The sequence below is a fragment of the Rhinatrema bivittatum genome, chromosome 10, assembly GCF_901001135.1.
Source record: "Rhinatrema bivittatum chromosome 10, aRhiBiv1.1, whole genome shotgun sequence".
NCBI classification, from domain to species: Eukaryota; Metazoa; Chordata; class Amphibia; order Gymnophiona; family Rhinatrematidae; genus Rhinatrema; species Rhinatrema bivittatum.
In genome coordinates this window covers 43,258,940-43,271,139 of record NC_042624.1, presented here as the reverse complement: position 1 = coordinate 43,271,139, position 12,200 = coordinate 43,258,940, and the positions used below count along the sequence as shown (strand labels likewise).

Sequence of the window (12,200 nt, the reverse complement as noted above, 5' to 3'; positions counted from 1 at the left end):
CTGACGGCATGGATGTTGAAAGGTTAATCCTTCAGCCCCTTAACCTTTCTGAACCAGTTTCCGTGCCTTAATTGCTTAACGGCAGCCTTCCACGAGAAAGTCTTACTCTTACAAATGGAAAAGGTTCACATCATGGTGCTCTTCTCAGTCCCTTGACCCCTTTTCCTGTCCAATCCCGAAGTTTCTGGACTATCACTGGCATCTATCAGAATCAGGTCTTAAGACTTCTTCCATCAGAATGCATGTCAGTGCGGTAGCCACCTTCCATAAAGGTGTCGGGGATGTCCCTATATCAGTACAACCCCTTCTTGGGACCTTAATCTGGTTTTGGCTCGGCTCATGAAACCACCATTCGAGTCTCTTCACTCCTGTGACCTTCGATATCTCACATGGAAAGTGATTTTCCTTTCGGCAATCACTTCAGCTCGCAGAGTTAGTGAATTGCAGGCCCTAATTACCTATCCGCCTTACACTAAACTTCTGTGTTACGCTAGCCTTACAGATAGTAGTGGAACCGCTGGTGAGACCGCTTACCTGAAGGCGAGGAACGTAGTACACAGTCCGAGTCAGGGCAGGCGGCAGGCAATCAGGAACCAGAAGTAGATAATCCAAAGGCAGGCGGCAGGCAGCGAAATCCAAGACACAGTCCGAGTCAGGGCAGGCAGCAGACAATCAGGAACCAGAAGCAGATAATCCAAAGGCAGGCGGCAGGCAGCGAAATCCAATACACAGTCCGAGTCAGGGCAGGCGGCAGGCAATCAGGAACCAGAAGCAGATAATCCAAAGGCAGGCGGCAGGCAGCGAAATCCAATACACAGTCCGAGTCAGGGCAGGCGGCAGGCAATCAGGAACCAGAAGTAGATAATCCAAAGGCAGGCGGCAGGCAGCGAAATCCAAGACACAGTCCGAGTCAGGGCAGGCGGCAGACAATCAGGAACCAGAAGCAGATAATCCAAAGGCAGGCAGCAGGCAGCGAAATCCAAGACACAGTCCGAGTCAGGGCAGGCGGCAGGCAATCAGGAACCAGAAGTAGATAATCCAAAGGCAGGCAGCAGGCAGCGAGAACCAATACACAGTCCGAGTCAGGCAACAGTCTACAAGCAGGAACCACAGGCACAAACCCCAGGCAAGCGCTCAAGAGCAATTGTGGCCGAAGCAGGGAATCAGGGAAACAGCTCCCCTTAAATACTCAAGTTTCCCGCGCTGGGAAGCCTCTGCCGGCGTCTGACGTCAGGGGGGGGGGGCGTGGCCAGGACCCGAATCGCGCGAGAGTTGGAACCCCTAGTTGCGCGCGGGTGCTGGCCGACGCGTCGAAGAGAGACGCCCCGATCCCCGCTCGATCGCGCCGCCACTGCTGCTAAGTCGGCCTCGCCGTTCCCCGGAGCCCGGACGGTCCCTCCCACACGCCGTCGCGCCGAGACCCGCGCGGCTGAGGTAACATTCTGCAGGACCGGGCGGTACACCGCACTCACCCTAAATTCTTACCTAAGGTAGTTTCGGATTTTCATCTCAATCAATCCATCATACTACCTACCTTTTTTCCCAGGCCCCATGCCAATCCAGGAGAACAAGCTCTGCATACCCTTGACTGTAAACGGGCTCTAGCATTCTACCTAGACCGTACAGCTACCCCCCAGGAAAGCACTCAATTGTTCATCTCTTTCCACCCTAACAAGTTGGGGAAGCCTGTGGGTAAGCAGACTCTCTCCTCCTGGTTGGCGAACTGCATATCCTTCTGCTATCAGCAAGCAGGCATTCCACTCCAAGACCGTGTTAAAGCACACTCTGTGAGGGCCATGGCAACTTCCTTAGCACACCTAAGATTGGTGCCAATTCCTGACATTTGCAGGGCTGCCACCTGGAGTTCTCTCCATACCTTTGCAGCCCACTATTGCTTGGACAAAGCCGGAAGACAAGATTCCATCTTCGCCCAGTCTGTCCTTCGTAACCTATTTACAATGTGATGTACCAATACCCTTCCGCCTGCCCGATGGGGTTCAGGATGCCCTCTACCAAATTCCACCCCAGTTGTTGTGGCTGTTGCACGCCTTTGGGTACATTTGGTGCATGTTAGGACATCCTCAGCTCAGTACTCACCCATATGTGAGGACTACTATCCTGCTTGTCCTGTGAGAAAGCAAATGTTGCTTACCTGTAACAGGTGTTCTCGCAGGACAGAGGATGGTAGTCCTCACGACACCCGCCTGCCGCCCCGTGATGTTGGGTTCGTAACGTTTTATTATTTTATTTTTCGGCACTGCCTGTAGCTTTTAAATAAGACTGAAGGGGGACCCCTGCTGGCTGAAGGGTTAGTGCCATGCTGGGCATGCCCAGTAGGGGCCAGTCAAAGTTCTGGAAACTTTGACAGAAGTTTTCCGTGTTTGGGCTCCATCCTGATGATGTCACCCATATGTGAGGACTAACATTCTGCTGTCTTATGAGAACACCCCAAAAAATAGTCATGGAGTGTATTTTCATACATTTGATCCAAGACCAAGTTAAGTTTGACTATCCTGAAAACCAGACCTATTTGTGGTACTTAAGGGTCAGAGATTGCCACTCCTGCACTAGAGTCTTGCAAAGAGCAGCTTGCCTGTTTCCTGGTTATAGTGCATCCTCTTTTGGTCTCATTCCTAAGTCTCTTATTTTTATGCTAATAATTTATTTCTGTATTTCAAAAGGATTTTCTTATACAAAAGGTATGTCCCTATTATGCCTCTGCTCCCATTTTGGAACCTCTTTCTCAAGTCCACCCTTCCACTATCCATGATGTACTCCTAGCTTACATACTAATACTTGCCACGAACACTTCTTTTACCATAAGTGCAGCAGAGTAACACTATGCACACCTAACACCAGATGATGCCCCTCTGGGCAAAATAGTTCCCTACCTTGAATCTTGTCGTTGCCCTTTCTACAAGCAGGAAGTGAGTGTTGGCAGGATCTTGTAAGGCTTTTGCAATCCAGTGAGAGAGCTTTCCTCGTCCAGCTCCAAACTCAACAAAACATCTCCTTGGCTTCAGCAAGCCTAATTTATCCATGTTACCTAAAATTGAAGCCTATACACAGAGGTGGACACATGGTCAGACATGGCAAAGCTAAAGCTCTGCTCTCAGTTCTAACTGTCTACCTTGTAGGGTTTCCTTTTTGCTGGGATAATAAGATCAATTCATTCACTCTCAAAATCTATTATTGTGAGTTTGCAAAGTTTGCTTGCTTGATCTGAGAAAGTGAGAGAACTGGTTCCTGTGCAAATAGTCACTGGTGGTGTTCCATCTCACACTGTTTGTTATATAGATTTCCCCTATTAGGGGGCAAATCTTCAAATAAGAGGCATCTATCTGCTGACCAGACATGTGCTGTCTGCCAAATGCCAAAATCAAAGACATTATGGAGAGATTGCTGAAAATCCTCAAGTCTACTGCCTACTATCCCATCAACATATCCATCACAACAGCTGTACCTCATCTCCTTGTATATAATTTAGTCTCTGCTAAACTATCTTTATTTCCTCTGATCCCAGTTCAATAGTCCTTGTTAATTGTAACTGCTTTCTTCGACACGTTATTTCTGTTTTGATGTATTTATTGCACCCCTGTTTATTTGTAAACCAGCATGATGTGATCGCTTCATGAATGCCGGTATATAAAAACCTTAAATAAATAAATAAATACTATGCAATGCTGCTCATCCATGGTGGCGCAAATGATACTGCTAGGTAGCACACAAATCATATGAAAGGTGACTTCATGGCTCTGGGAGAGAGGGTAAAGCAGATAGGTGCTATTTTCTTCCATCTTCCCCATCACGAATAAGGGCCCGGGAGGGGAAACACATATTGAGATAAATGAATGGCTGCATAGATAGTGTCAATAAGAGGGTTTTGGTTTCAAAGACTGCTGAGCACAGATGGGATCCACCTATCAAAGAAGAGGCACAACAGCATCTTCCAACACATAAGAACATAAGAAATTGCCATGCTGGGTAAGACCAAGGGTCCATCAAGCCCAGCATCCTGTTTCTAACAGAGGCCAAACCAGGCCACAAGAACCTGGCAATTACCCAAACACTAAGAAGATCCCATGCTACTGATGCATTTAATAGCAGTGGCTATTCCCTAAGTAAACGTGATTAATAGCCGTTAATGGACTTCTCCTCCAAGAACTTATCCAAACCTTTTTTGAACCCAGCTACACTAACTGCACTAACCACATCCATCCTCTGGCAACAAATTCCAGAGCTTTATTGTGTGCTGAGTGAAAAAGAATTTTCTCCGATTAGTCTTAAATGTGCTACTTGCTAACTTCATGGAATGCCTCCTAGTCCTTCTCCATTTCTTTCATAGACTTGCAAACCTACTAAAGAGGACTTTAAACTAGGATTGTTAGGGAGGGGTGAACAAAATCCTAAGATAAATAAACTTTAGATACTTGTATCAAAAGGGGGGGGGGGGGGGAGGGCAACATCTGGAGAGCTATGTACATTTAATGCTCATAATATGGGTCCATCAAGTCCTGGATCTAGAGGCAATCATGGAAGACCTAGCATGGCATTTCTTATATTTTGTAAAAATGGGGGAGAAACCATTTCCTTCTTTCATTTCAGAAATCTAAACAAACGCCCTGTGCCGTCTATCCGATATGAGGCTATTGCACGGTGGCTGCAAAAATATATTAAGAAAAGCTTTTTCCCTATGAGTTTTCAGTTCTGGTGAGTAAAACAGGGCCTTTGGAGACAGGGTTACCAGACACCAATATTACTCAGAATTTGGAAAACATTACATTCCGTAATGTTTTTCCTAATTTTCACACCTAAAATGACATTAACTCGAAGATGACTAAAGTAGCATTTCCACCTAGCCAACCCAAAACTGTCCATGTTCTAATACTGCACATCAGGCTCTTCTGAGAAACAAGGTTTGTAGAACTGACTCTGTACTTCTCTTATTTTCTGATGGATGTAGAGCTCCTAGCACAGGGCTTCCCAAACATTTCACCAATGTAACCCCATTTTAGCACTTGAAAAGTCACATGATCCCAGAGGACGATCAACACAAATTAACAGGGGCGCTGCCCCCTCCAACAATCCCTGCACTCCAGCTGAACCCCTCTCTTAACCTCCAACCAACCAGCTGATCCACTCTTAAATCCCTCAACTCTTCTCACATTCCCAGCCCAACCAATCCCTTCTTTTACCCCTCCTGCCCTTTCTGGATCCCCATAGCTGATCCTCTTTCACCCCATGCCCTTTTTATAACACTCAACAAATCCTCTTTCATTCCCTCCTCATCTCCTTACTCTCATCCTCCATCCTGTTTCTCTCAGCTTCACTTCCTTCCCAGCTGATCCACTCTCACCCCCTAGGCTCCTCTCTTACATCTGCTATTTGAACTTTCTTTCTTTCCCCCTCTCATCCTCCACAGGAAATTCTCTCCAGCTGATTCAATCCCTCCCTTAAGATAGCCCCTTTTCCAATTATTATCCTGGCCAAGTCCAGTGATAACATTTTCCTTTGAGCTCCAGGCCAAAGTTGGATGACTACTGGTGGGAAGAGAGGGTAGGCTGATGACAGGAGCAACATATTTCTCTTGGGCAGGTTCAGTGGTGCATGATTAGAGAGAAGTGGCAGTTTCCACCGGCCCATGCACACTCAACCCTCCGTTCATAGGTGGTTCTAAGCCCAAAGGTGGTCTGCAGGCGGCAGCAGCATTAGTAATGAAAGTCAGCGTGGGGCCTGTAAGCCAGAGCAAGCTCACAGGATCTGCAGTGGCCCTGGTTTCTCCTTATGCTGGGCTTCCCGTTACCACAGAAACTCATTAGAGGGCAGGACCCTTGCAGGCTCAGTGAGTGTGTGCTGGCTCACAGCCCCACGCTGCCATCCAGTACTGCTTTTGCTGTTGGCACCTGAAGAGTGCTGTCATCTGAAGCACTTGTGACCCCAGATGAATGTTTTATGACCCCATATATTTTTCTACTGTTTTAAATGTGTCAAACTTTATGCCTAAGCTCTTTAGGAAACAAGTCATCAGCCTTATGTGAAGGGATGCAGGATACATTTGTTAGGGTTAAGACGGGCAGCACAGGTCACCAATAAAGCCTACATCCGGGACAGTTATTCACATGGCGGATAACTCATCAGAATTTCTAACCAGGAGTATAAAGAGATCTGAAACAGTGGCTGGAACAAGTTTCAGCACCTTACCTGTTGCTTCAAGTGCTTGAAAGCAGACTCTCCATTCTTTGGGTCATGTAAAGACTCGTGTAATGCCTGGTGTGACAGTGTTCTGTCCTCTAATGTTTCAGCCAATCCTATTCATAAACACACAGAGATGGCTTTTACAGACTCCGCCCTATTATACTTGTTAAACGTTAGGAAGATAGAACAAGCTATCAGGGAGAACCAGGACCGTTTCAAGGGGTGGGCAAGAAGGCTGGCTATCTCTGGCACCAAATCACCAGTTTGAGTCAGTTAGTGTCCACAAGCACATGAGCCCCAAAGGGAAGGGGGGGGGGGGGGGGAACGCTGATGGCAACCCTTGTCTGCAGCGGCGTTTTGTCAAGCAGCTGCCCTAGGTAGAATATGCTGTTTTGCTAAGTACAGGACTCTGCTAGCACTGGCAAGACTGATCAATGAAAAAGACACTAGAAAAGGAAAATGGGTTCTTATCTGCTAATTTTCGTTCCTGTAGTACCACGGATCAGTCCAGGACAGCTGGGGTTTTTTTGCCTCCCCTCCAGCAGATGGAGACAGAAAAAGACTTCGCGGACTCTGTCCTATACCCCTGAGGTGCCACCTAGTGTCTGTCAGTATTATACTGTACCCAAGCAGAAATTATATAAATCATGATGGCAACCAGAAAACCACTTCCCCCTGAAGATCAGAGGAAATGAAAACACCTGAAACTTCATGAATGAACGAAAACATGCCCAAATCCTTTCCCTAAAAAGGGGGGCAGTCAGTAAAAAACTGGCAGAAAAAGTGATCAGCCACCGGCCGAGCGGACTCTCCATTTTCCCACTGGGCGGGCATCTGGACTGATCCATGGTACTACAGGAACGAAAATTAGCAGGTAAGAACCAATTTTCCTTTCCCTGTACATACCCAGATCAGTCCAGTACAGCTGGGATGTACCAAAGCTTTCCTAACCAGGGTGGGATTGAGAGAGTCCCACTCGGATTACACTGGCTCCAAAAGAATCGGACTCTGGGGCCCGGACATCCAGTCGATAAAGTCTGGCAAAGGTATGCGGAGACTTCCAGGTAGCAGCCCTGCAAATTTCCTGTGGCGACACCTGCTGACATTCAGCCTGTGACCGAGTAGAGTGAGCCTTAAGACCAGATGGAATCGGGCGACCCTGAACCAGGGTTCGCACTCACAAAGCGGGGAGTAGCTGGCTTGTTACGGCGGTTACTACCCCAAACCAAATGTGTCTGATACTTCACTTTCGATGCATATCCAGCATGGCTCTCTGCTTCAACGGCATGGGAGAAAGACTGATACATCACGCATTTCCAGCATAGCTCTCTGCTTCAACGGCAGGGGAAAAGAAAAACAACCAATAAGGGCTGTATAACATAGTCTGGGTAAAACAAATAAGCATGGGTGTAGCTTGCTTATTGCGGCGGTTACTACCCCTACTACCCCTAACTAATCAAGCTAGACATTTCACTTGGATGCAGCTCCATCACTCCATTAATGGTGGGGGTGGAAGGGAAATAGAACCAAGAGCTAAGAGAAACAGATAAGTATGAGAGAAAAAATGTGTGAGGTTTGCTGGGCAGACTGGATGGGCCGTTTGGTCTTCTTCTGCCGTCATTTCTATGTTTCTATATGTAAGCCGACACTATAGCCTCCTTCAACCAGCGTGTGATGGTGGCTCTGGAAGCCTGCCCCTTTCTGGGTCCACTCCACAGCACAAAAAGATGATCCGAGAGTCGGAAACTGTTGGTCACCTCCAAGTAACGCAACAACACTCTCTTCACGTCCAACTTCCGCAAATCCTTAGACTCTGCAGAGGAAGAATTTAAACCTGATAATGAAGGGAGTTCCATGGACTGGTTCAAATGAAAAGAGGATATGACCTTCGGAAGAAGGAAGGGAACTGTTCTCAAGGAAACTCCTGTGTCAGAGATCCTACTGTCAGAAAAACCTTTCCCAAGGCTGTGTCGAAGCGAGCCCCCAGAAAATCAAAAGTCTGGGAGGGAATCAGATGACTCTTCTCGGGGTTGACCACCTATCCCAACGAGTCCAACATCCAGAGCACCCGTGCCACCGCGGCTCTGCATCGGCTTTCTGACTTTGCTCAAATTAGCCAATCGTCCAGATAGGGATGCACCAGTATCCCTTCCCGTCACAAGGCAGCCGCGACCACCACCATCACCTTGGTGAAAACCCGGGCACCGTCACGAGCACGAAAGGAAGAGCACAAAATTGAAAATGGCGCCCGATGATTGCAAACCGCAGATATTTCTGATGGTCCGAGCGTATCGGGATGTGCAGGTACACTTCCGTTAGGTCCAGCGACGCTATGACGGAGCGAAGAGTTTCCATCCGAAAATGGGGCACCTTCAGGGCGCGATTCACCCGCTTCAGATTGAGGATGGGACGGAAGGGACCCTTCTTCTTTGGTACCATGAAGTAGATGGAGTAGCGCCCACGCCTTAGCTGCCCTTCGGGCACTGGAACTATGCCACCCAGATCCTGAAGGCGCTGTAGAGTGTCTTGCACCGCCCTTCGCTTTAGGTAGTACATGCAAGGGGATACCTCCTTGACCGGCCAGGCAAAATCTAAGGCGTAGCCATGTTCTATGATGCTTAGGATCCATTGGTCGGAGGTCAACTTGGTCCACGCCTCCCGGAAAAGGGATAACCTTCCCCCAATTCTTGGCATGGAAGGGTGGACTGGCCTCACTTCATTGCGCGGTCTCGGAGCCCTCATGAGTCTGCGAAGCACTGTCTCTGGCAGGTCGGCGGCCCCGAAAGGACTGGTTCCAAGAAGCCTAACGGCCCGTGCCCTGGCGAAATGACGACCCGGTGGATCTTGAAGAACGGAAACGACAATTTCCCTGAAATCTCGCCCGCTGAGGAAAGTAACCTTTGGATTGAAGCTTATCCTCCGGCAACCTGTGGACTTTGTTCTCTCCAAGAGACTTTATCATGTCCTCCAGCTGCTGCCCAAAGAGGAGCTTCGCCTTAAATGGTAAAGAACTCAGCTGCGCTTTGGAGGACCCATCAGCTGACCAGTTTCGGAGCTAGAGGAGGCTGCGGGTGGAAACCACTGCAACCCTTGTCCTGGCCAAAGTCCGCAGAAGATCATACAGGGCATCCGCACTATATGCCACTGCCGCCTCCAGATGGCTAGCATGCAGCGTTGCCAGGTCAGAGAGGGAAGCTTCCTCCTGCCAAGCCCACTGCAGAAAACTGCTACACATAGCCGCCCGGACCCAGAGGGCCGAAACCTCAAGAATTTTCTTCAGCTGCAGCTCCAGCTTGTGGTCCTGCAAGTCTTTCAACGTAGTGGCCCCCGTGACGGGTATGGTGGTCTTTTTCGTGACCGCGGAAACCACAGCATTCACCTTAGGAACTCTGAGTAGATCCAAAGCTTCCTCCGGAAGCGGATACAATTTGTCCATAGCTCAACCCATCTTCAAGTGTCCCACTACTTAAACAAAAGATCCGTGACCGACATATGAAACGGAAAGGATCCATAGCTCCGAATCTGGAATCCTCAGGCGGAACTTCAATATCGAGCTCCTCCAGAATGACTGGTATCAGCGGTCCCAATTCGTCCCTCTGGAACAGTCGCACCACCTTTGGATTATCGCCCTCCACCACCGGGACCCCATCTGGTTTGGCCGGCTGAGGGTGAAGATCCGGATCCGTATCCTGTCCTTTACCCGGAGCTGATGGAGACTGATCCTCATCTGACGTCTCCGTCTGAGAAGTCTCCGCCGGATGGGACCGAGACCGGAGAGGGCGCTTTGCTTTGGGATCATCTCGGCCACGGATGACCTGGAGCGTTTGCATGAAGAGGACCCTCTCCCTGCTCCCGATGTCGACGAGGGTGCCTGGGGCAACTTAGTACATGATCTCTTCTCTGCTTTGCGGGACTTGAAGAACCTTTGCAGCATTCTGACAAATTCAGAGAACGAGGAAGAAGACCCATCCGAATCTTTGTCCTGCTCCTCCTCCGAGGAATCCTCCTGTGCATCCGGAACTGTGCCCCCACCCCCCCCAGGGGCAACCGGCCTCGGGGAAAGTGGTGGCGAAGAGGGCTCCTCTCCTAGAGCTGCCAGCGCTGCTCGCCTCCTGATCCCTCATGGTTTGCAGCAGAGCCTCTGACCCTGCACTAAGCAGGAAGGGATCCGAGCCTTGCCTTCTCCGATCAGGCCTCTCAGGCTCCCGATGCAGCCTGGTGCTATCCCTGTCAACCTTGGCTGATTTCTCTGCGATGGGCCTTGCAGGCCACGCCACGAGGCATAACCCCGGCCTCGATTTAATTGGTACCTGAAAAAAGAACTGCGGCGACTGAGGAGATTTCCCGGTCAAAAAACAGGCCGGGAAAGCAACGAAAAACGGCAAAAACGGAGTGGATGCTAGGCCGGAGTACCCAAGACAAGAAAATACAACTTTTAAATCTTTTTTACCTGGTCGGGATGGATCCTGCTGAGGGTGAGTGAGCCGGGACTCCTGGTATCACCCTCGGCAGTTTCAGGGTCTCCATCCCTCTGCTCTCCAGCCTCAAATACCAGGGGGGATGATCTCACCAGGACCTGCCGACCCCCTGGGAGGCTAAATGCCACAATCTGTCAACAAACTTTTTTTTTTTTCAAACTAATATAAAGATAAAGGGACAGTAACCTAAACCTTCCTCTGAAAAATACCTGTGCCAACCAAACCAAAATCAGAGAAATTTAAACCTAACACCAGACACTAGGGTTTGCACCTCCACCATCTGCAGGAGACAGAAAAATACTGACAGACACTAGGTGGCACCTCAGGGGTATAGGACAGAGTCCGCGAAGTCTTTTTTTCTGTCTCCATCTGCTGGAGGGGAGGCAAAACCCAGCTGTCCTGGACTGATCTGGGTACGTACAGGGAACACAGTATTTTCTTGCCTAAAAGAAACATCAAAGAGGACTGCCCGATTTTTATGCCTGTGGCAAACAAAAAGTGCAGTCTCCTTGCTAAGATACAGGAATGCTTTCCAGTTACGTGAGTGGCTGCAAACTACGGAGGCACCTTTAATGCCGGCACTTTACACACATTTTCAAATACAATCTAACTGCATTCTTTCTCTCTGAAATTCATCATAAAGCATGCACGATAAAAGTGGTCACACACTTAGTGTCTACTCTTCTGTGTGAGTGGCCGGATGGCAGGGAGGAAAAAGAGCAAGCATACCTGTGAAAATGTCATGTGCATGTGCTCTTTTCCTCCTCTGACCTTATCACACCTCTCACAGCCCAGCTAAAAGGCATCCGAGCTATGAAAGACCACATGTACTTCTACCAGCCGGAGGGCAGCGATTTTGAGACAAGCTCTTTACCTGGGGACATAGCTTTGAATATTGACCTCCCAGTGGCAGGCTACAATACTCGTACATACACTTTGCCCCATAAGAACATAAGAACATAAGAAAATGCCATACTGGGTCAGACCAAGGGTCCATCAAGCCCAGCATCCTGTTTCCAACAGTGGCCAATCCAGGCCATAAGAACCTGGCAATTACCCAAAAACTAAGTCTATTCCATGTTACCATTGCTAATGGCAGTGGCTATTCTCTAAGTGAACTTAATAGCAGGTAATGGACTTCTCCTCCAAGAACTTATCCAATCCTTTTTTAAACACAGCTATACTAACTGCACTAACCACATCCTCTGGCAACAAATTCCAGAGTTTAATTGTGCGTTGAGTAAAAAAGAACTTTCTCCGATTAGTTTTAAATGTGCCTCATGCTAACTTCATGGAGTGCCCCCTAGTCTTTCTACTATCCGAAAGAGTAAATAACCGATTCACATCTACCCGTTCTAGACCTCTCATGATTTTAAACACCTCTATCATATCCCCCCTAAGTCGTCTCTTCTCCAAGCTGAAAAGTCCTAACCTCTTTAGTCTTTCCTCATAGGGGAGTTGTTCCATTCCCCTTATCATTTTGGTAGCCCTTCTCTGTACCTTCTCCATCGCAATTATATCTTTTTT

General features: G+C 48.5%; 1 protein-coding gene across 3 annotated transcripts in view; it reads right to left on the bottom strand.

The window, feature by feature from the left end:
• The window catches only part of TRMT13 (tRNA methyltransferase 13 homolog), a 36,311-nt gene that overhangs the window by 7,604 nt on the left and 16,507 nt on the right, over positions 1–12,200 (bottom strand). For all 3 annotated transcript variants that reach the window (XM_029617435.1, XM_029617434.1, XM_029617436.1), the window contains exons 6-7: positions 6,202–6,308; positions 2,892–3,059 (exon numbers count right to left, since the gene is read on the bottom strand). In XM_029617435.1, coding sequence (XP_029473295.1) covers positions 2,892–3,059; positions 6,202–6,308 — 275 coding nt within the window. The remainder of the gene's footprint in view (positions 1–2,891; positions 3,060–6,201; positions 6,309–12,200) is intronic.